The 25917-nt window shown below is 41.1% G+C and overlaps 1 protein-coding gene across 10 annotated transcripts in view; it reads right to left on the bottom strand.

Annotated features, from left to right (window-relative positions):
- Positions 1 to 5223: 5223 nt before the first annotated feature.
- Positions 5224 to 25917, bottom strand: part of LOC144502962 (uncharacterized) — a 66680-nt gene continuing 45986 nt past the window's right edge. For 9 of the 10 annotated variants that reach the window (XM_078227402.1, XM_078227401.1, XM_078227408.1 and 6 more), the window contains 5 exons: positions 24338 to 24520; positions 19273 to 19425; positions 12950 to 13087; positions 12236 to 12328; positions 5224 to 7461 (listed from right to left, as the gene is read on the bottom strand). In XM_078227402.1, coding sequence (XP_078083528.1) covers positions 6883 to 7461; positions 12236 to 12328; positions 12950 to 13087; positions 19273 to 19425; positions 24338 to 24520 — 1146 coding nt within the window. In that variant the 3' untranslated portion in view covers positions 5224 to 6882. The remainder of the gene's footprint in view (positions 7462 to 12235; positions 12329 to 12949; positions 13088 to 19272; positions 19426 to 24337; positions 24521 to 25917) is intronic. The other variant, XM_078227405.1, reaches the window with a different exon arrangement.

Below are 25917 nucleotides of genomic sequence, written 5' to 3'. Positions count from 1 at the left end.
TGTTGGTTCCCTCACCACCTGTCGCAGACCCAGTCTAGCAACTAAATCTTTTAGGACTTGGCCAGCTTGGCATTGGACATTGAAGTCTCGCACCCAGAGTAAAATCTGCACCTTTGCCACTCTCAATGTTTCCTCAACATAGAGAAGTAGGTTCATCAGCTGAGGGAGGGAAGGCCCTGGTAATCAGCAGGAGGTTTCCTTGCCCATTTTTGACCTGGTGCCATGAAACTTCATGAAACTGGAGTCAATGTCGAGGACTCCCAAGGCATCTCCCTCCCGAGTGTATACCACTGTGTTGCCACTGTGATAGTAATTCCATGAGTATGACTATATCAGGTTGCTGCTTGTCTGTGAGACAGCTCTCTTAATTTTGTGACCAGGCCCCAGATGTTAGTAAAGAGGATTTCGCATGGTCAACAGGGCTGAGTTAGCCATTGTCATTTCCTATGCCTTGGTTGATGCCAGGTGGTCGATTCTTTTTAGACTCTAGTGGTTTAATACAACCGAGCGGCTTGCTATGCTATTATAGAGGGCATTTAAGAGTCAACCACATTGCTGTAGATCTAGAGTCACATATGGTTAAGGCGGCAGATTTTCTTCCCTAATGGGCATTAGAGAACCAGATGAGTTTTTTAAACAATTGACAAGGGTTTCATGGTCATTATTAGACAGTTAACTCCAGATTTTTTGATTCACCTGCCATGGTGAGATTAAAACCTGGGTCCCCAGAGCATTACCCTGGGTCTCTGAATCGCTAGTCCAACACTATGCCACTATCTCCCCACTGCTGCCAACCTTGCTGAGTATTTTCAGCACTTTCTGTTTTTATTTCTGCCTGTGGGCTGCCTGTGCTTGGCAAGATATAGCTGCCAGCTTGGTCCAGTCACCTGCATGGCAACCACCCAGCACATGAGCAGCAATATTACAACCCAATTCTTGTTATTTGGCAGATTATCAGATTCACACTATTGCCAATGATTGCATCAGCTACAATGATAAATTATTGAATGTGGTCGTTTTCAGTAGCCTTAAAGATATTAGGTACAGTATGGTGTCCTTGTAGAAGATTGCAATGATATCATTACTGCAAAGTTTCTGGTCACAACAGCAGTGTGCACATTGGCAAGAAGCCTTGATTGTAATTGAGTGTTAAATCAGTAGAAATAGTTCAATTGGCTGGCAAACATCTCCACCATTATTTTTTCAGCTAATCAATCAAGCCAAACAGCTTCAAGTTGCAAATCTGGGTCTTTGCTTCCAGTATACATGTGTTCTGCAGAAATTTTGCTGGGGTCCAACTATACATGCTAACTTGCTGTATCAGTGGAAAAAGAACATGGCTGAATATATCTTAATTGAAATAAATGTAAAAACAAAAGGGAAATATATTTCCAGGGTGGAAATTTGTTGAGGCATGCAAGTATTCTTGCAGAACATTTTTATTCTATGTAATCTCTCAAGGGGGCATTAATCTTTTAAAAATTCATAGTTTAAATACTTATTAGCTTGCAAGTGTGGTGCGATATGTCCCTGGATGTATATCAGTAGATGGTCCATCATTGAACAAAAGGCTTCAAGAGAAGCATATTTTAAAAGACATGCAATTATATAGGGCTATTCAACAGCACAGGACATCTCAAAGCACTTCCTAGCCAATAAGGTATTTTTGAAGTGACATCACTGTTGTGGTGTGGGAAACATGACAGCTAATTTGTGCACGGCCAGCTCCCACCAACAGCAGTGTGATAATGACCAGATTATCTGTTTTTGATGTTAATTGAAAGATAAATATAACTACCTTTCTCTTTTTTGAAATAGTGCCAGGGGTTCCTTTACAGTTCTGCACTAGGGTCTGAGCCTTGGTCATTGTGCCAAGTCCCGGCATTGCGTGGGAGTCGAATCCACAACATTCCAACTCAAAGGAGAGTTTTAGCAGTTAAGCCACAGCTGACACGTTCACTTAGGCGATGTACAAAAACTGATATTTTGGCTGCCTTCCTACATTTTCTCTTATAACTAGCTCTGATAGTCGGGATGATTTGACGTTCTAGAAGTGAAGAATGAACAAACCGTTCCTTCAGAGTAGGAACTGTGCAAATCTGTCAATGATCATCAATTTGCTCAGAGCACTGGGAAGGTATTTTTTGGGAGTACAACGCAAATGGTGCCAAGTTTCTAACACAGCCACGTTGCAGCTGGCTAACAGCAACTACACAAATCGCTGAGAGGTGTGTGCCTCATCCTCACCATCATGGGTATGCAACATTCTCTTTTCCTTCCTGGGAGCAGGAGCTGTGAATGAGAGCACGCTGCAGGAATTTAACACTTTCACAAGAGGATGCAGATTTTCGTTGCAACGCTTTGCACTTTTTCTGCTGCTACAGCATTTTGCTGGAGTTCAGAGAATTTAAGCTAAATTTGTTCAGCTTCGGCCAAAAAGCAATTTGAATACATGGCTTCTGGATTAAACCCACAACTGTATTATCATGCTGATCCTGTTGAAGATACATCATACACGTAATTGCATTTTAAGATTTAAACATACAAAAGTTATATCATAGAAACCCTACAGTACAGAAAGAGTCCATTCGGCCCATCGAGTCTGCACCGACCACAATCCCACCCAGGCCCTACCCCCATATCTACCCACTAATCCCTCCAACCTACGCATCTCAGGACACTAAGGGCAATTTTTAGCATGGCCAATCAACCTAACCCGCACATCTTTGGACTGTGGGAGGAAACCGGAGCACCCGGAGGAAACCCACGCAGACACGAGGAGAATGTGCAAACTCCACACAGACAGTGACCCAAGCTGTGAAGCAGCAGTGCTAACCACTGTGCTACCGTGCCGCCAGTATAATAAATATACTGACGTTTTTCATGGCCACCAGCTCAAGTCAGCGAACTGGAGCTTCATTGCAGCTCGTCAGCGCAAAATTAGCCAACTTAGATGTCACACCACCGTGCAGTTCATTTTTGGGAATGAAAGCAGTGTGAGGGAGGATGGTGGTGGTCCCAAGCTGGAGCCACCTAAAGCTAGGGACTTCTATCATCATGGAATCCCTATAGTGCAGGAGGAGGCCATTCGGCCCATCAAGTCTGCACTGACCACAATCCCATCCAACCCCTATCCCCATAACCCTACCAACCTCCTGACAGTAAGGGGCAATTTAGCATGGCCAATCAACCTAACCCGCACATCTTTGGAGCGTGGGAGGAAACCAGAGCACCGGAGGAAACCCACGCAGACACAGGGAGAACGTGCAAACTCCCACTCAGACAGTGACTCAAGCCAGGAGTCGAACCCAGGTCCCTGGCGCTGTGAGGCAGCAATGCTAACCACTGTGCCACCCCAATGGAATGCAAATCACTGTTTATTTAAAATTCAATTCAGGGATATGAACGATGCAAAACCAGAATACATCGCCCATCCCAAGTTACCCTTGAGGATGGTGGTGGGTCGCCTTATTGAATCACTGCAGTCTATGTAAAGGTAATCACACAATGCTGTCAGGGATGAAATTTTGGGATTTTGACCCAGTAACAATAAAGGGAGATACATTGAGAGGCTGAAGATAGGTGGATCTAGGGTGCTCCCTTAAGGAATCTCTGAAGCAACAGCCTGGATCTTACACGATTGGTTTCCAACTGACCAAAACTGATGCCACACCTTGAGTATTGTGTACAGTTTTGGTCTCCTAGTCTGAGGAAGGACATTCTTGCTATTGAGGGAGTCCTGCGAAGGTTCACCAGACTGATTCCTGGAATGGCAGGACTGACATGTGAAGAGAGACTGGATTTGTACTCAGTGGAATTTAGAAAATGAGGGGGGATGGTGTAGAAACATATAAAATCCTGATGGGACTGGATAGGCTAGATGCAGGAAGAATGTTCCTGATGTTGGGGAAGTCCAGAACCAGGGGTCAGTCTAAGAATAAGGGATAAGCCATTCAAGACTGAGCTGAGGAAGAACTTCACTTCACTCAGAGTTGTGAATCTGCGGAATTCTCTACCACAGAAAGCTGTTGGGGCCAGTTCGTTAGATATGTTCAAGAGGGAGCTGGACATGGCCCGTGTGGCTAAAGGGATCAAGGGGCCTGGAGAAAAAGCAGGTCTGGGATACTGAAAGTGTATGATCATATTGAATGGTGGTGCAGGCTCGAAGGGCCAAATGGCCTACTTCTGCACCTATTTTCTATGTTTCAACTACCACAACCATCTTCCCCTGTGCTAGCTATGGTTTCAGCCACAAGTATGTTTGTGCACTGGTCCACATTGACTTAAATTTTACAAAAGTTCCTTGGTACCACACTGAGACAAATGGCACCTTGTTTCAAGGACAGTCACTCTTACCAGTGGAATTACGCCTTTATCCTTGTTTAGACCATCGCTGTAATGAGCTCTGGGGTTGAGCAATCCTGGCAGAGCTCAAATCGGTCATTAGGATTCTATGGTTTTGCTGAGTATTTGCCACTTGATAGCATTGCTGAGGACTCTTATTTGCTTAAGAGTCAGATAGGGTGGTTATTGGTCAGGTTAGTTTTGTTAATAGTATGTACCAGAGCAGTTCTTATGTCAACAGGCAGATGCCAGTGTTGTAGCTGTAGTGGAATAGCATGGCTAAAAGTAAAGGTATTTCTGGAGCATTGGTCTCCAGCATTGCAGGCAGGATGTTATCAGGGCCCACATTTTGGCTGTGTCCAGTGCACTCCGTTTTCTTGATACCACATGAAATGAATCAAACGGTTTGAAGACTGACATGTATGGTGCTTGTAGAGCTGCTATACTATCCCATTCCATCGATCGCACACTTCTGAAAGCTATTAGACAATGCACCTTAATATCTTCAGCAGTTTGAACCTGAGTCTTTTGCAGATTTATTTTTACCCTGATAATTAAGTGGAAGTTATGGAATTGCAAATATTCAGACCTTGTCCTAATGCACCGTTAGATAAATGATCCAGTTCATATGAACTTATATTTACACTGTGCCTGTTATATAACATCCTCGTACAGAAATTAATGTCAGAAAATATAGCTTGTTCAACTCTGAAGAATAGCCAGAAAACCTAATCACCAAGTATTAGGTTATATTTGTCCTGAAGTTGAAAGAATGAAAATACTAGGTGCCACCTGACAATCTCTATCCCACTCAAATAAACAGCAAACTTAAATAAAGCTGTATTTGCTGAATTTTAGACTCAGTGCTGTTAACAGTGTGAAAAGACACAGGTTTTAACTTGGGTTTATTTAGACAATACATCTGATCATTTGCTTTTGGAATGAAATATAAAGGAGTTCATTTGTTTTTGTTAAGTGCAAACATTGCCTGTCACTGGCTCAATTAAGAAATATATACTAGATTGCTGATAATATAGAATACATTTTTAATGTCTTCTTTACAATATAAAATGTGGCTTAATTAAAAATATAAATTCAGCAATTTATTAATACCCAATGAAACTAAAACATTTGGGAAAAGGTAATGTAGAAGAACCAATGGACAGATACTTTTCATGGTTGAACCAGAACAAAATACAGACACAATGAATGTGTCATGATGAATGGAACATCCAGTATGGGGCGTCCCTCTTAGCGAGAGAAAAGAACAAGATGCTATATTGAAGAGGGAATAAAATAAATAGAATATGTGTAATAAGCTAAGGCTTGGTATCATTTAGGATATTTCTATCAAAAATAATCACATGTACACTAATTATTTTGGAATCAAACATCACCAATTTGGACATCTGGAACGATTTCAAGTTAGCAATTTAGCCTCAAGTAAAAAAACCAGAAGTAAATAAATCACACTATGTCACTTGGTCATTTAATTCAGAACAGTTTAAAGTATGCAGAGGTTACACAATCACTAAAGGGTTCTATAAGGAACCCTGTTAAGTATTCACCTCACACAGTATGTTTGGACTGAATACAATGAGCCAAGTGATCTTTCAGTAGATCCAGTCTTCAGATTTCTCTTAAGGCCCTGCTGAGACTAGGTGAGGCAGAATTTTGTTATTAACCGCCACCTTCACTAAATCTCTGCTGCGTTATTTAGCTTGGCAACTTTGAGGGGGTGCAGGGAGGGGGTTTGAGAGGCAAAACACAATCCTGTAAAAGTCAAAATGGCTCCAAAATAAATAGAAAGTGAATGTGTTAAGACATTAATGGCAGTATCTAGAAAGAGACAGTACTTACCTTAAAAAAATATTTTCCTTTAATAACAGATAAATTGTATTAAAACACAGCAGGTGCCAAGATGCCAGTGTTCACACAGGGTAGCAGGTAATTGACGGTCAACATGTGCTCCATGATTAAAGTGTCAGAGGCCCGTTCTAAAAAGATTTAACCTCATTAAATATACATTTCCATATCATAACTATGAGTTCCTAAGGCTTCACTAAAATAGAAACAAATCTGTTTCAATGGCCTTGAAGTTGAATAAATTACAGAATGTTTCATTATTTAAGTTAAGCTTGGTCACTAGCCATCTTATTTCCGAGTTCCCAATACTTTTCTCAGTCAAGTGTGATAACAATAATTCTGGTTTATTTAAATAGTGGTAATTTTGTTTTTCAGAGAGGTCAAGGGTCACTCTACATTCTTGCTCTCTTACCGTAAAAAGGACTTATTGTATTGCCTAAATATCTTCTACTGCACAAGAAAACTGTACTGTACCTCTTTGGCACAAAGCAATCTGAAAAGGTGAAAGTTCATGAGTCAAATATGTTATCCCTAATGTTCATTTAAAGAAAAACTCAAATTAGAAAGGATCCAAAAATTAAATATTCATAAGATAAATTACTCATTGCAATATGGAATAAAAATAAAGGCATACATTTAGATACTATGCAATAACATAGTGGTATCCTGCTTTTAAGCTGTTCTCTGGATTTTTGGTTGACTTTCTTCTTCAGGGTCTTCTTCAGATATGCGTTTACCAGTGGAAAGTTCAACATGATCATTGATTTCTGTGACAGGATACAGGTGGACATGCGTTGGGGAAGCTGACTCAATATTTGAAATGGCTGACTCACTGTCTAAATGGACCTCCACAATTTCAAGTGTTGTCAAACCTGCAGATCCATTTGATGAATTATCATTAGGCTCAATGAAGGATATGACATTTCCAGAACTGAGGTCCATTTCAGATGCTGCAATCACATCTTGTGATGTTGACATAATCTCATGCTCAGAGGTCATGATTTCATGTGCTGATGTCACTATACTGGTGGGTATGGTCAGTCTAATGCTGTGATTCTTGGGGGACAAATTTGTAGCATCTACTAATGCCCGCTCAGTCGTACACTCCGTTCCATCAGTGGAATCATCTTTAGAGTCCTGAATAGAATCAGAGCTATCGTTAACTTGATGATTTAACTTGTTGTACTCCTTCCTTAGCAGCTCCACCTGCATCTGTAAGAGCTCCTTGTGCTGCGTCTCCATCTGTTTAATCTGAAAACAAAATGGCAAATTACCTTGACACAATTTTTTTGCTGTACAAATTGCTCAATATATCCAATCAGTCATTTTCTCTTATCTTATTACAATAACTACACAAGTATTTTAAGCCTTCAATCTCATGTAGGCTTTTGTAATAAAGAATATGCAATCGTTATGATGTGGTAATTCTATCCATTATTAAGTGCTTCGGTGTACATCTGTCCAAAAACTATTTGCATTTTAAATTGATAGCAAAGCATACAATAAGAGCAAAATTACATTTCAATAATTAATATCTAGGAGGGATTTAAAAAGATAGTAAAACTATTCACAGTATTCAATATTTTTATACTTAATATCATCCCTCAAAATCAGACAGGCATCATGTAATTTAAATGTATGGTAAAAGTGCCCGTTTAAAAAAGATGCAATTTATGGTATCATTGTGAGTCACTCAAACCTGTCACACACCACCTCACCTAATGGTTACTCAAAATGAGCATTGGAAAGGCTAACGAGTACTTTTGATTGCTAGTTGGAGAATGACTTATGTTACAGGAAAAAAAGGAGGGGTGAAAATGCCTCAACATCTTGAAAGTCATCGATGAGATAACTCCCTCTAGCATTCAGCCATTGACCAGCAACTAGCTAACTCACTTGCTGCTTAGATTGATTTGTACTGCTAAAATGCTGCCTATTCTCTTGCGTCAATCTTGTTTTGTCTGGTCAATCCAATGATGCAATGAAGTTAAATTACAATGTTTAGTTACCTGATTGGCCAACAAGTGGGTTTTGGAGATATTGGCCAATTAGAGGTGCATTCGAAGCTGGAGAAGCTGTTTCAAGAAGAATGGAGGAGTCACAGTAAGAAGAGCAACCAGTTAAGAAAAGGTTAAAATAGAATACATGAGATCACAAAATTCAGGATTCAAAAGTAATAAGGGAAGAGCATAAGTAGCAACAGAAAATACCTAAACAGCACTGTGAATATAAGTTTGAGTTTTTTGTCTAAATAAAGAGTTAGCAGAGCTAAAACTTCTTTCAAAACAGTTGACATTAAGGATTATGGACAAGGAAAACTAGTTGTTCGAATCTCGACTGTGCCAAATTAGAATTGACCTGAGCATCCTTTGTCTAAATGTGGTGGTGATGACAATCTAGTTTTCTTAAATCTAGTTTAAGAATTTTAAATTTAAATTAGCCGAGGTAATGTGTTCATCATTCTTTGAAGGGGAGAAACTATACTTAAGTTATGCAATCCAAAAAAAAGGACATTATCCAAAGGGACAGTACTTTAAGACCTTTATCCTCACGATAGTTAAGAGGTATTCTAGTTGTGTGAGAGAGAGAAATAAAAGCTTTATATTTTTAAAATGAACTTCATGAGGGCAACAATATCCAAGATAGATAATTTAACACTCTTATTTGTTCATCCTCCACCTTCAATTTGAGACGAGCTTGGGGCACAAAAGGGCTAAAATGAAAATAATATTACTAAAAAGAGAGACATGTTGCCAAAGCTTTTCATCTTGCACTCATCAGGATTAAATGCAAAAATGCTAAATTCCAAATAAGCGCAACAATTTATATTACAGAAGAAAAGGGTGCTAATTTATTGACAAATTGACTCTGATTGGCCAAGTTGTTGCCATGAAGAGTGCTGAATTATAGGCTCTGCATTTTCTTGGTTAATTCAAAAAGGCACAAAGCCTTTTGTTTGCAGAGAACTGGCCCCTGCGTATGAATGTACGTCACTTGTAGCAAGCCATGTTACAAGCTTGACCGATTACCTTAAATTAATTAAATAATCAGACTTTAAGACCTGAAGAACATAGCTGCAACTGGACCTACAGTAATTGGTGAGAAAACCATCATGAGAGGTAAATCTACCCATTGGTGGATGAAAATCCTGGAACTTCTTATGTAACAGCAGTACGGGTAACTATATTACCTGGACTGCAGTGATTCAAGAAGATGACTCATCATCACCTGCTCAAGCAACTGGCGATGGGAAATAAATGCTGGTCTTGGAAGTGACGTTAAGATCTCATAAACAAATGAAAAGATAAATATGATGTTGCGGCAATGAACAGGGATGGACCAGTTTTTCAAATATATATCAATTCCTATTTGAAAGTTTTGATTTAAAACTGCTTTCACCACGTTTTCTGGCAGTGCATTCTTAATCAGAACAACTTGCAGCGCAAAAAAATCTCTCTTCCCCCGTCTGGTTTTTCTGCTGATTATCTTAACTCTGTGCCCTTTCATTACCAAGCCTTTTGTCAATGGAAACAGTTTCTCCTGATGAGTGATCTGAAAAAATGGGTGCCTCAGCAGTGATAGTCCAGAGCATGCAGGGGCAGATAATTTCGATTTGGAGCCACAATTAGTATAATGCACAAATTACAATTCCCTGGGCCTATACACAATACTTCAGGAACCGAGGAGTAAGTTCAGCTGCAAGAGTTTCAAACAGTTGTACAACTGCTGCCAAGATGATCATAGGATCGATTATCCCCAAGATCCAAGAACATCATCCTTAAATCCCGAACCACAGAGGGTGTAAAGTTTGATCTGTTTTAAGGAGCCAGAGTGACGCAATGTTAAGAACTTGGGAGATGTCCAGAAATAAATTACTGCTATAAGCCATATCCAAAGTTGCTATATGTTGCTCAATTCATAAGGAAATTTTCTAGGATATTCAACAGCATCAACAACTGAAATTTGTAAGAGGGCACTATTCATAGTTCGGAGCAGAACACTGGTTAGTCAATTACATAAAGACAAACATGCAGATGCCATAATTAAATAAAAGTCATTTTTCTACATCATGGGTGACATTATGAAACTTAATGAGAAGTAACCAATAGGAAACTGTTAACTGAACATATACTTCCATAGATTCACAATATTTGGCTAGTCTCTTGGACATACCGTACATAATGTTCAAAAACAGTGCCATCTTCAATCACCCCTCATGTATTGTCTTAACTGTTTCAAGAGCTTTAATTGAACATGAGGTCAGAAACTTCTTTGCCAACTACATTTGACCCTTGATTATCCACTGCAACAGAAGTTAATTGCTAGAAAATGTTTTCATCAAAATATTTTATCGTAACGCCAGGGAAGAGCAATGCAATTTTGGACATAACACCACAGACAGCTCACACAGTAAAGTTAGCATACTGTAAAGTTATATCAAGATAGATCAAGATTTAAAGGGGTAGCATCTCTCTGGTTGCTTCAATTTTATTATGTACTTTTACAATAAATGAACGAATAAAAAATATAGAATACTCATGCTCTAAATCTAAATTGATTTCTGAATTTCAAACCTTGTAATACTACTGCTTTTGCATTGATGCAAAGCAATTTTCAGTGTTAATCTCATGCCTATCCATTGGAGTTTAAACCCGGAAGTTAGAACATTTAATTCAATGTAAAATCGTGTACAGAAAGAGGGAAGGAAAGAAAGATGGGTTGAGAGATGGGTTGAGAGATTTTTTAAAAGACAGTACAAAAGGTTTTAAAATTCTTTTAAATCTCCAACAATAATTAAAATCTGCGGGAATAATATTACTTTTCAGTCCCAAAAATTAAAATTTATCACACCATTAAAAATTGCTCATACTTAGCTCTTTCTGGTGTGTTTAGTGGATAAGTATGTATTGCAAAGTCATACCTTTTATGCATTTGAGTGCCAAGCTTTTGGCGAGTACCAGCGTAGTGCAGCATGGTGCAGGAGCAGAGCAAAACAGACTGCAGCTTGCTGATTGCCATATTTAACTGTGTTTGTGTAGATAGTGGACACTGCTGTCTGATTTTACACCAAAGTAACACCGAATGCTGATTCATATGGTACAATTTGGCCGATATCAAAAATTAACCACGTGTGGCCTGGTACAGAGATTCTTTTGGAATGTGATCCAGAGTGGGTAATATGTTGGGCCAACCGCAGATTGCTTTCCACAAATACTGGTTTAAGAACAGCAGCAGCAGCAGGAGTGAAACCTTGGGGGCAATAACATTATTCACTGTTGGCCCTGATCTTCTTCTCAGCAGTGAAGGAACAGCATATTCCGTTTATCTTGCTGGCAGCCTGCACACAGGCTCGTCAGCAAAGGTTTCCTCTAATGCAGTGTATTTTCCAGTGCCGTGGCTGCTATAGGGGATCTGTGCCGTGGGTTAGCAGAGCAAGCAACAGCAAGATTCATCAACCTTATTAAAGAATACTCACTGAGACACACAGAGTCCAAATCAATAACAACTTACAATTATGTTTCATCTTGAACATACTGAAATACTCCAAGATGCTTCATAAGAGCGATATCAAGTCAATTAGCTACAAAAGGATATATTGGAACAAGTCACCAGAGTTTTATCCAAGTGATGCATTTTATCTATGAGTGCCGGAGAGGTTGTTCAGTCTAATTATCAGGTTGTTAAACATTTATTTACTCCTGAATGCACCAGCCCCACTTTTTCAGGGATTTTATATAGAACCTATGGGCAAATTCAAATCAATACATTTTTTTCAGTGCAGGATCTATGAGTGAGGACTACAACATTACAGCCTGTGGGGAAGCTGGTCTCTGTGACAGCAACTTCTGGGTTTGCTCATTTAACTGTACTTGTGCATACTCCAGAAGTTGCTATTAGATTTTCTTCGTCATAACACTGAAAGCCTCACTAATATTTTCATTGCAAATTTTAGGCCATAGTATAGTAATATGCAAACACAAGTATAGTAATGCAAACACAAAAAGATTAAATATTTCATAATCACCATTTCATTTATTTTGTTCTCAATATCTTCGGAACATTTATATTGCTTTAGTTCTTCGGCCATTTGCCAATTGGCCTCGGTAAGACCTGCAATCTAAAGCAATTTATATGAACAGCTTTTCAGAAAGTTAAAAGAATCTTTTTCAGTAAAAGAGGTAAATTGGAAACTAACTGAAGGCACATGGGTCATTTTTTAAACTATTAACTTATTGGTATTGCAACTGACACTAGAATAGACAGCATGAGAACAAAGCAATAGGTACAATCATAAACGAAAAACAGGAGAACGCCTGTTTGCTTTTGCCATTAATGACCCACTAACATAACCAGCACATCCAATTTGCTGTTTTAGGCTATTTTTTAAATAAACGGCTAGTCATCAACTTTTGCAGTTTTGAAGCTTGTAAAATTTCTAAAACTTTTGGGCTTCCTCAATTCATCTCCTTCTTCTGTTTCAGTTTACATTATGCCTCTCGTACTGCTGACCAATTTGTTCTACATTTTCTATTTCGGATTTCCAAGATTTGTCATCTTTCTTCTATGCACTGTGAATTAAGAAAGGAACTTGGTGCAGATATTTTACAGGAACACCCCCAGACCTGTGCCTCCCCTGACAGTTAAACAAAATCTCTAAGATTTGCTTCATGTCTGAGTATTGACAACACTTCACACCAGAAAGAGGTTAGCACTCACTGTCAGATATTGCTTTACACACCTGATCCTTCAACTGTTGGATTTCCACTTGGAGCCTGCGTTCAGTATCTGCTTTCTCCACTCGAAGCTGATGATTCTGCTGGTGTAGTTCTAGCAGTTGTTTTTCTATTAGCAGATTTTGATCCAAAGCTTCATCACTCTGAAATAATCATTGAGAAATATATACTGAGATCCAAGTTGCAAAAAGCATAAAATAATGAAGAGCTGAAAGAAAGTGGTGATCCTGGATTTTGTGACATTACCAAAATCTGAAAGGATCTTTCCAGATTAGATTTTGGTAGAACACCAGCTACCAACCAACAAAAGCAAGCGTACAAATACCAGAATACTTGCTCCCCACTATTAGGTTAGGATATTCATGTTAGAGAGGTTGTATGTTCTGCTGACAGACTGATTCAGGGCTGCTGCCTTATACAAAATGCTGGTATCCCTTCAATTGTGAAAAAATGCCTGAATTATGGCTATCATTACTGACAAATACACCATCAGATTATATAATCAGAAGCATTCATGCAAACATTTAAAAAGGTTAGTTAAAGGTGATCATAATTTGAAAGCCTGCTGAGTTTGTCTCACTTAAACATTTATAAAACAAAGCAGCCGACATGGGCAATTTTATGACAGTCAGTTTGCAGAATTTGCTGGAAGGACGTCACGTTCGTGGCGGACACCATTATTAATGTCTTTAAGAAAAAAACAATTTGTGGTGAAGGGATATGGGCCACAATTCTCCTGAATTGGGATTAAGTGTACACACCAGAGGGAAAGGCTGGCGCTACCAGTGATCTGCAAGTTCTATTCAGAATACGTGCCAGCTCTCCTCTCCCCCGTGTGTTTCACGCCAACTTCCCGATGCCTGGCACCTGATTTGCTGCAGTCAGGAATCAGCTGTTAGCCCTCTACAAGTGGAAGCAGTGTTTCAGCGCTCCCTTCACCAGCATTCTCAGTTCAGCCAGCAACATGGCAGGGAGAAGGTTGGTGCCCAGGTTCCTGGAATCAGAGGTGGAGAGGATGCTGGAAGCTGTGGCGGACAGAAGGGCCACTCTTTTCCCGAGAGTTGGCAGGAGGCTGCCATCAGCCGAGGTAGCTGAAGCATGGGAAAGGGTGGTCAAGTCATTAAGTGCCAGGAGCTCCAGCAGGTGGGCGAGCATGCAATGCCGCAAGAAGATAAACAACCTTCTCTGGTCTGCAAGAGTGAGTGCCCACTGCCCTGCCTTTGGCATCACACATGTCCCTAACCTCTGCCATCTCACATTACCCCACCTCTAGCCCACTGCACCACCACCTAACATTGTCACACAGAATTCCCATCAGAATGTACACCCCCCCCCACCCCCACACATGCCACCAGCTATCAACCTCCACACCCCCCCCCTCGCCAATCCTAGTCAGGCCACCCTCTCACTCTGTCATCTTTGTGTCCCCAGAGGCAAAGATTGTCATCAACGAGAGGGAGCGGGCAAAGACAGGGGGGGGCATCCCCCAACCCCAAAATACAAGTCCTCATCCCCATTCAGGAGGGCTTTGCAAATAGTGAGCAAGGCCCAAGAGCGAGCTGTCGCTAACTGTGAGATCGGCAGGCCCCGTCCAAGTAAGAGCCCAAAGTACTGATCCAGATGACCTATCTCAAGTGACTCTATCAACCTCCACACCTTGACAGCTCCACCAGCTGACCCCATGTCCTTTGTCGATAGAGAGTCAATGTTTCGAGTCAGGATGACCCTTTTTCTCTTCTGACAAAGGGTCAGCCTGACTCGAAATGTTGGCTCTATTCTCTCTCTACAGATGTTGTCAGACCTGCTGAATTTTTCCAGCATTTTCTGCTTTTGTTTCCAATTCTAGCATTCGCAATATTTTGCCTTTGCCCATGTCCTTTGTGTTGCACTATCTCCATCAGATGAGGCCGGGTCATCTGGAGTTGCATCCCATCGTCCAAACCCTCCAAGCACCCCAGGACACAGCTCGGGGGAAGGAGATAAGACATTCCATCACTGCATTCATCAGCATCAAGCACCAGTGCAGAGACACTCACCTTGATGAGAACAGTTAGTCGACGGGCACTCTCTGGTGAGCATGACATGCTGCTATTGCACATTGGAATATTGGGAATAAGTGATTATGCCAGTTGGAAATATGGGGTGGGAGGGCTGCAGGGCTTGGGTTTAGAAACCCTTTCCACTGCCCTGGAGATGAGGCCAGACTGGGCAGATGTGGGGTGAGATCCTTAATGGGGCCTTGAGTGGTTGACTCAACAAGGAATTCCTCTATGTCACATGGGTTGACTGGCAGAACACTGATTCAGCTGATACTGGTTGATGTGCTCATTCACTTAACTCTCCTTTGCTGACCTCCTCCTTAACTAGGTCTGCAGCTGTGACTGAGAGGCAATTAGAGGCTTTGTATATGGGCCACAGTCGGTCTTGAAAAGGCGAAATCCCAGCTGCGTCTGACAATCCCAGTGAGTGGGAGAAGTTCATGGAGGAATGCCAACAGGTCTGGGTCATTGGCTGAACCATGGGCAAAGCCTCGTGTACCAGTGAATTCCTTAGACAGTTATGCAGATTCGCAGATATTATCATTGGGGAAGGAGCCATCACAGGTGAGATACACAACCGACACTAAGTTACATAATGAGGGGTTAATGACTAAGGAGGCTATTTGAATATTTATTGGGTTCCCGCCCCCTCTGACCAAGAACCTGATCGGGGCCGGTGATGCAGCAAGGGAGGCTCTGAACAGGTTCGTCGACAAGCGTAGAACCCGTTTTTCAGATGACGCCCAATTCTCCAAGCCATCACGATATTCGACAGGAGCTTGTGAGCCTGGAGAATCCCCCCTTGTGGCTTGAGTTGGTGGTCATAAGTTGCAGATGAATTTGTGCCTCCAGTGTTTACAATCTTCATTTGTTGGAGAACTGCCCTCAACTTCCAGAGAGGTTCAAGAACATTTGATGTGCTACAAAAATGAGTTAAACTTGATGTGATTAAGGCCATATTTCACAGTACAAGCACCTTGTTAATTGTGTAGTTTACGTTTCCAAAAGCTTTCCACCACTTTGAAACCAATAAGTAAGTAATAATAATTGCCCTGCCACATAAAGCATGCAACCAAGATGCAAGGGGAGATTATACATGGAAGTAATTCCTCACAGATAAACCAAATGCATTGAGAATGCAACTATTTGATTGAATGGAAAGGATACAAAAAAAGCAGAAATTGTAAAGAGCTAATTGAGAACATATGGGCTCGTGACTCACTGGTCAGACAAGAAATGTTACTGGCAAGCAGAGATGAACATTATGAAATTTGATTTGTCAGATATTCCTATATGGTAGCTGGAGGATTTTAAATTTAATGAATTAATAAATCTAGTATAAAAAGCTAAAATCATTAATGATGATCATGAAACTACTGGACCGCTGTGAAGTTCCATCTGTTTTTCTAATGACCCTCACAGAAACAAATTTGCTGTTTTTCCCCAATCCAGTCTACATGTGACTCCAGACGCACATTAAAGTAGTCGATTCTTAACTACCCTGTGAAACATCCTAGCAAACTGATCAGTTCTTTTTTATTCGTGGAACATGGGTGTCGCTGGCTGGCCAGCATTTATTGTCCATCCTTGGTTGCACTTGGAGGGCAGTTGAGAGTCAACTACATTGCTGCGGCTCTGGAGTCACATGTAAGCCAGACTGGGTAAGGACAATAGATTTCCTTCCCTAAAGGATATTTGTGAACCAGATGGGTTTTTCCGACAATCGACAATGGTTTCATGGTCAACATTAGATTCTTAATTCCAGATTTTTTTTATTGAATTCAAATTCCGTCATCTGCCGTGGTGGGATTCAAACCTGGGACCCCAGAACATTACTTGAGTTTCTGGATTAATAGTCTAGTGATAATACCACTAGGCCATCACTGCCCTCAAACTACTACATGTGATTAAGGATTGTGGGTGTACCTACACAACAATGGACTGCAGGGCCCAAGGAGACAGCTCACCATCAACTCCTCAAGGGCTGTTTGGGATGGGCAATAAATGCTGACCTTGCCAGCAATGCTCACATCACGCAAATAAGAGCTCTCATGTGTCGGCAACAGCTGCCTTCGGTTCTTGAATTTTGTTAATTAAAATTCATCCGAACCTTATGCAGGAGGCTGCAACTCCAAAAACAAATGTGTTTGGATCCTTCTTTATCTTTGTTTCATGTTACGGAGGCAAAAAAAAGTCACAATTTCCTGCATATAGTTCAGTGATCAATTAATCAATTTTGTTTCAATGATCAGGTGTCCAAGTCACAACTTTGAAGCTTTGCTAAACATTCAAATCTTTAAATTTCATTGATTAAGAGTAGACTATTGGTCTCGTCATTCACCAAGGTCCTTGTTGACCTCGCCACTCATCAATTTACACTCCTTCTGCACTGTAGGGATTCTACTCTATGACCAAAATGAAGGGCGAAAAGAATGGGCAAGGTGCTGTAACAGAACTAAAATTAAAAATCTAGGATTATAAACTTGCACAGCTTCAATGTACAGCTTAAATTAATTGGAGCTGAAATGCATGAGAAATAAAAAAAACTGTTAAATGTTCCACTCTAATCAAATACTGGGCCAAATTGAAATTGCCTGAAAAAGTGGCATTGGTGACAATAACCAAGTCTTTTCATAAGGGAAAACAATGATGGGAACTTCACCACTTTTGCATCATGAATCAAACATAACTACATAAGCAAGTGTTTGCTTGGGCGGGGGGAGCTAGGGTAAATGCATGGGGTTGTGGGGATAGGCCTGGTGGGATTGCGGTCGGTGCAGACTCGATGGGCCGAATGGCCTCCTTCTGCACTGTAGGGATTCTATTCTATGACCAAAATGAAGGGCGAAAAGAATGGGCAAGGTGCTGTAACAGAACTAAAATTAAAAATCTAGGATTACGAACTTGCACAGCTGTCCAGTTTTCTGCTGAAAAACATCCATTACATTTCTCATGGGTTACATAAAACTGAGTGCATTTACCTGAAAGCTGATTGCGGTGGTACTGTTCCTTTAAAGACAGAGGGCGTTCGGACTATTGTGTTGGACTGATGCAGTGAAGCAAAACACAATAGCAATGTATCATCTCAGTCTATACATTAAAATAGCCATAACCTACAGGGAAATGCTGCAGCAGTCTAGACTGCTGCACTCATATTCCATTTAATCCAAGTCTGCTCTTATAGAACAATGAAAATCTATCTGCCTTAAATAATGTCTCTGCTGACTCATTGTTGTTTTAAAGCAGGCAGAGAGCGAATGTCAAAGTCTTGCATCAGAAGGTGACTGATTATCTCTTCTGCTGGTGGAATTGTTCCAGAACCATTACTTTATAGAAGGATCCAAATGCACTTCTTCAAGTTAATGGTGGCAGGAAAGAAGCTTTTTAAATTTTTCTTTAATTTTGTTCCCCACCTAGAATTTACAGAAATTCTCATAATCTCAAGGGGTCCAGTTACTACTTTTGACAAGAAATAATTAAGGTCCACCATTCCACAATTTTGAAAACTATAAGCATTAGTGTAGAACATTCATCACAACTTAGCTGCCTAAATCAAAAGCAGGGTAATTCTGAGGGTAGCAACCAGGAACTTGACTTACAACACAGGTTCTAATCACGCTCAAGGAAAAGAGACAAATACTGCAGTATTTTTAATATAATATTGTTCATACGTATTTGCTAACCACCTACTCTTACTGTAGATGATGAGTCTTTTTATTGAATTGGCTTTTCTGGCTCTCATGGTTATACAGTTTCCTCCATATGACTTAATTTCCCATGTAGTCTTCTGTACAAATATGACCATTGTTGAATTGGAAGTTTCATCCTCTTCCAATTCCCCCAACCCCCTTCCACTGACTCCTGATTGTTCCTAATGCAGCTGGCATCCCTGTTTCTCTGGCAGTGCCAGTGCCAGAAACTATTTGGCAGAGGTTGTGGGGTGGGAAGGTGATGCCTTGGAAGTGCAGGTGACGCAGTTGCAGTGGGAATCTTGAAAGTGTGAGGGAGGGGTCTCTTGAGTTGCTTGAAGCAGTGCCTGGAAGATCCATGCCCATTCCAGAAAACTCCCCAGCCAACTAGAAGGTTAGGCATATCTAATGCTGCTGGGTCAGCTGAAATCAGCATGCACAGCAAGCTGGAGATCAAACATGGATTCTTCCTGGTTTACAAGGCTCTTCTACTCATTGAAATTTGAAGAGAAAATCAAAATAAACGTGAACACCATTTTAAGAATCCAATTGAAAATTTGTTCTATTTAGTAAACCACACCAAATACATTAGACGTTTACCTGATCTGTAATTAAGTTTGCAGTGTCATTGTACACCAGCTCTCCATTTTCCCCATCCGGGTCCATAAGTACCAGAGTCTGATGCCCCACAGCTGATGTAGAACTCATAGTCTCCTCTGCACCAACTGCGATCCCATTGGTCAGACTGCTATCCTTTTAAAAAAGATAATAAACAATGCATATTTTGAATGAAACTATTTTAAATAAGGCTAAGATATTGAGCTTTTTATTTAAGTACCTACTTTGGAGATTTAACGTTTAGCTAAAATCTGCTAGGAGTGTACCAGAACTCCCATCACGAGATCTTATATTTCTAGGAGGTCAATTTAATAGCTGCAAAATTGAAATATTTAACAGTAAAATGTGACATTACAATGTCCACAACCAAACTAAGTTTTGTCATTTGAATGATTTTAATACTGTTTCATTGTTAATGGCCACCCTATTTTAATGATTGCTTTCACTTTCATTGTATTCTGCCTTATGCATAGCCATTAGTAAAGCAGCTTTTAAATAAATGAACTCCACGTGAAAAAGTCATCTCATTATAAATATAAAAAGTTAACAAGGACTTAGGTTTGGAAGTTTAAATGTTTTGACAGAGTAAACATCCTTAAAAGATGTAATTATAGAAAACATAGTTATAGAACAATTCGGGGGAATGAAAGCAAATACAACCCCAGCAAAAAAATAATAATAAAGAATGAAAACTAGTACAAGCCATTTAATAAATAAATATATTTGTTCATCAGTGTGCTATTTTTAAAAATTGCAAAACAGTTATGATTATTTATCGTAAAGGGTTTAAATAAACATGTACAATCAGATATAGAACATAGAACATTACAGCGCAGTACAGGCCCTTCGGCCCTCGATGTTGCACCGACCAGTGAAACCAATCTAAAGCCCCTCTAATCTACACTATTCCAATATCATCCATATGTTTATCCAACAACCATTTGAATGCTCTTAATGTTGACGAGTCCACTACTGCTGCAGGCAGGGCATTCCACGCCCTTACTACTCTCTGAGTAAAGAACCTACCCCTGACACCTGTCCTATATCTATCACCCCTCAATTTAAAGCTATGTCCCCTCGTGCTAGCCATCACCATCTGAGGAAAAAGGCTCTCACTATCCACCCTATCTAATCCTCTGATCATCTTGTATGCCTCTATTAAGTCACCTCTTAACCTTCTTCTCTCTAACGAAAACAACCTCAAGTCCCTCAGCCTTTCCTCATACGATTTTCCCACCATACCAGGCAACATCCTGGTAAATCTCCTCTGCACCCTTTCCAACACTTCCACATCCTTCCTATAATGCGGCGACCAGAACTGTACGCAATACTCCAAATGCGGCCGCACCAGAGTTTTGTACAGTTGCAGCATGACCTCCTGGCTCCAAAACTCAATCCCTCTACCAATAAAAGCTAACACACCGTACGCCTTCTTAACAACCCTATCAACCTGGGTGCCAACTTTCAGGGATCTATGCACATGGACACCCAGATCCCTCTGTTCATCCAAGATCCCTCTGTTCATCCACACTACCAAGTATCTTACCATTAGCCCAGTACTCTGTATTCCTGTTACTCCTTCCAAAGTGAATCACCTCACACTTTTCCGCATTAAACTCCATTTGCCACCTCTCAGCCCAGCTCTGCAGCTTATCTATGTCCCTCTGTAACCTGCCACTTCCCTCCGCACTGTCTGCAACTCCACTGAATTGTAGCTCCGGTGTACAGGAGGTTGAGAGTAGTGAGGTCATGGATGAGGTTTCAGAGTTGCAGGAGTGTACTGGCAGGCAGGAAGGCGATTTGAAGTGTGTATACTTCAATGCTAGGAGCATCCAGAATTAGTGTCATCCGCAAATTTACTAATCCATCCTTCCACGCCCTCATCCAGGTCATTAATAAAAATGACAAACAGCAGTGGCCCCAAAACAGATCCTTGCGGTACACCACTAGTAACTGAACTCCAGGATGAATATTTCCCATCAACCACCACCCTCTGTTTTCTTACAGCTAGCCAATTCCTGACCAAACCACTAAATCACCCTCAATCCCACATGTCCGTATTTTTTGCAAAAGCTTACCATGGGGAACCTTATCAAACACTTTGCTGAAATCCATATACACCACATCAACCGCTTTACCCTCATCCACCTCTTTGGTCACCTTCTCAAAGAACTCAATAAGGTTTGTGAGGCACGACCTACCCTTCACAAAACCGTGCTGACTATCCCTAATCAAATTATTCCTTTCTAGGTGATTATAAATCCTATCTCTTATAATCCTTTCCAATACTTTGTCCACAACAGAAGTAAGGCGCACCGGTCTATAATTACCAGGGTTGTCCCTACTCCCCTTCTTGAACAAGGGGACAACATTTGCTATCCTCCAGTCTTCTGGCACTGTTCCTGTAGACAATGACGACACAAAGATCAAAGCCAAAGGCTCTGCAATCTCCTCTCTAGCCTCCCAGAGAATCCTAGGATAAATCCCATTCGGCCCAGGGGACTTATCTATTTTTACACTTTCCAGAATTGCTAACACCTCCTCCTTATGAACATCAATCCCATCCAGTCCAACAGCCTGCATCTCAGTACTCCCCTCGACAACACTGTCCCTCTCCAGTGTGAATACCGACAAAAAATATTCATTTAGTGCCTCTCCTATCTCTTCAGACTTCACGCACAACTTCCCACTACTGTCCTTGACTGGCCCTAATCTTACCCTAGTCATTCTTTTACTCCTGACATACCTATAGAAAGCTTTAGGGTTTTCCGTGATCCTACCTGCCAAAGACTTCTCATGTCCCCTCCTGGCTCTTCTTAACTCTTTCTTTAGGTCCTTCCTGGCTAACTTGCAACTCTCAAGTGCCCTAACTGAGCCTTCATGTCTCATCTTAACATAAGTCTCCTTCTTCCTCTTCACAAGAGATTCAACCTCCTTAGTATACCACGGTTCCCTCACACGTCTGCTTCCTCCCTGCCTGACAGGTACATATTTATCAAGGACGCGTAGTAGCTGTTCCTTGAACAAGTTCCACATTACAATTGTGCCCATCCCCTGCAGTTTCCTTCCCCAACCTATGCCAGCTAAATCTCGCCTAATCGCATCATAATTTCCTTTCCCCCAGCTATAACTCTTGCCCTTTGGTATAGAACATAGAACAGTACAGCACAGAACAGGCCCTTCGGCCCACGATGTTGTGCCGACCTTCATCTGAAACCAAGATCAAGCTATCCCACTCCCTACCATCCTGGTGTGCTCCATGTGCCTATCCAATAACCGCTTAAATGTTCCTAAAGTGTCTGACTCCACTATCACTGCAGGCAGTCCATTCCACACCCCAACCACTCTCTGCGTGAAGAACCTACCTCTGATATCCTTCCTATATCTCCCACCATGAACCCTATAGTTATGCCCCCTTGTAATAGCTCCATCCACCCGAGGAAATAGTCTTTGATATATACCTATCCTTTTCCATTGCTAAGGTAAACGTAATCGAATTGTGGTCACTGTCACCAAAGTGCTCACTTACCTCCAAATCTAACACCTGGCCTGGTTCATTACCCAGTACCAAATCCAATGTGGCCTCGCCTCTTGTTGGTCTATCTACATACTGCGTCAGGAAGCCTTCCTGCACACATTGGACAAAAACCGACCCCTCTAAAGTACTCGAACTATAGCTTTTCCAGTCAATATTTGTAAAGTTAAAGTCCCCCAGTACAACTACCCTGTTACTTTCACTCCTATCCAGAATCATCTTTGTAATCTTTTCCTCTACATCTCTGGAACTTTTCGGAGGTCTATAAAAAACTCCCAACAGGGTGACCTTTCTTTCCTGTTTCTAACCTCAGCCCAAACTACCTCAGTAGACGAGTCCTCATCAAATGTCCTTTCTGCCACCGTAATACTGTCCTTGACTAACAATGCCACACCTCCCCCTCTTTTACCACCTTCCCTACACTTACTGAAACATCTAAACCCCGGAACCTGCAACAACCATTCCTGTCCCTGCTCTATCCATGTCTCCGAGATGGCCACAACATCGAAATCCCAGGTACCAACCCATGCTGTAAGCTCAACCACCTTATTCTGGATGCTCCTAGCATTGAAGTATACACACTTCAAATCGCCTTCCTGCCTGCCAGTACACTCCTGCAACTCTGAAACCTCATCCATGACCTCACTACTCTCAACCTCCTGTACACCGGAGCTACAATTCAGGTACCCACCCCCCTGCTGAATTAGTTTAAACCCTCCCGAAGAGCATTAGCAAATTACCCCCCCCCCCCCCCCCCCCCAAGATATTGGTACCCCTCTGGTTCAAGTGCAGACCATCCTGTTTGTAGAGGTCCCACCTACCCCAGAAAGAGCCCCAATTGTCCAGGTATCTGAATCCCTCCCTCCTGCACCATCCCTGTAGCCACGAGATATATATGTGAATCTTTTATGAATGCCAAATCGCATTCATTTTCAGATGTAGCATAGATACTAGAACGTTTTCACACACATGCATGTTACCCAGCCTCAACTTTATTTCTGCAAATTACTGTTAAACATACAAAAACTTATTTTCAACTCTAGCCCAATAACTTGGTGAAATTTAGAGACTTATCTTAATGCTTTGATGCTTCTAGTTTATTTTATTGTACCTGTTTGACATTTAGGAAACAGATGATAGAGACAGCATTGAAATCATTGCATAACCACAGTCTGTTTTGACTCATTAAAATATTGAACAGCTCATTAATGTTTTCTGCGCTTAGGGATTGTGTGACTCTCATTCAAGAAATTAAATAACAACTAATTTTAAAAATCAAGATGTATATGCAAACCCGAGCAAAATTATTTGTGCACATACAAATTTCCTAGTTTATACAAGACACTTTCCTTCTTTCACTTTGTCATAAATTAAGCCACAGCCCCTGGGGATCAGCTTTCCGTGAGAGTGAAAAGTCCACAGCAATGAAGAACAACAGCTGGGCGATGCTGGGATTGCAAAAGAAATTATCTGATTTTAGATGTGCAAAATTGATGTGCTTTGCTGACATACCTTTCCAGCCTGTCCAGTAATATTATCACTTCTCTCTGTGGTTGACGTGTTAATGGCTACTTCTGTCACAACAGGACTAATTGATGTGATATCCATTGCCCCACCAGAGGTAACCTGGCTGCCTCCATAAGCTTTATGGTGAGCTTCTGCACTCTGTTCATAATACTGTCGACTATTTACCTCCTAAAAAGAGTGAAGTTTTTAAAAGTGTTATTGCACACAACCTATCACATTGAAATTGGTCATTATTTTTAAATGCAATTTTTAATTACAAACCATTTTGCAAGTTGAATAAATGGGTGTTAAAAACAATTTATTTAAGTAATACCCATAAATATTTAGAAGCACCTATCTTTGAACGGTTCAAGCTTCAGCTAGGGCAACATTGGATCTGCTAATTATCCATCACTACAGAATAAGCATTCCATTGTTCTACATAATTCTGCTCATTTTACTTCTGTATGTTATATTGCATTGTATTGGTACCGAGTATCCTGTTGTTTATATTAAATGCCTCCTATTTCCTTGCACACAGTTCCACTTTTTTTGCCAAACATGTTCACATACCTTTCATTTATTTCTTCTTCAAAACATGACAAATATAAAGATGTTAAAAAAAAACTGTCAGTGCTCTAAATGTCCAGCAAATTGCACAACCTCAACCACAGAAGATCACCCCCTACCGTGTCTTTGTGATAACCCATTTCTCATTCTGTGGGATTTCCAACCTAATGGCCGTTCTCTTCCGTAAATCATTAGAAACTGCACAAATTCTTCACAACTGATCGATATGGGGAGGCGATGGCCTAGTGGGATTATCGCTAGACCATTAAAAACAAAGAACAATACAGCACAGGAACAGGCCCTTCGGCCCTCCAAGCCCGTGCCACTCCCTGGTCCAAACTAGACCATTCTTTTGTATCCCTCCATTCCCACGCCGTTCACGTGGCTATCTAGATAAGTCTTAAACGTTCCCAGTGTGTCCGCCTCCACACATTCCAGGCCCCCACCACCCTCTGTGTAAAATATGTCCTTCTGATATCTGTGTTAAACCTCCCCACCTTCACCTTGAACCCATGACCCCTCGTGAAAGTCACCACCGACCTGGGGAAAAGCTTCCCACCGTTCACCCTATATATGCCTTTCATAATTTTATACACCTCTATTAAGTCTCCCCTCATCCTCCGTCTTTCCAGGGAGAACAACCCCAGTTTACCCAATCTCTCCTCATAACTAAGCCCCTCCATACCAGGCAACATCCTGGTAAACCTCCTCTGTACTGTCTCCAAAGCCCCCACGTCCTTCTGGTAGTGTGGCGACCAGAACTGGACGCAGTATTCCAAATGCGGCCGAACCAACGTTCTATACATCTGCAACATCAGACCCCAACTTTTATACTCTATGCCCCGTCCTATAAAGGCAAGCATGCCATATGCCTTCTTCACCATCTTCTCCACCTGTGACATCACCTTCAAGGATCTGTGGACTTGCACACCCAGGTCCCTCTGCGTATCTACACCCTTTATGGTTCTGCCATTTATCGTATAGCTCCTCCCTACATTATTTCTACCAAAATGCAT

The sequence above is a fragment of the Mustelus asterias genome, chromosome 13 (assembly GCF_964213995.1).
Source record: "Mustelus asterias chromosome 13, sMusAst1.hap1.1, whole genome shotgun sequence".
NCBI lineage: Eukaryota > Metazoa > Chordata > Chondrichthyes > Carcharhiniformes > Triakidae > Mustelus > Mustelus asterias.
This window is presented reverse-complemented; position numbering and strand designations above follow the sequence as displayed.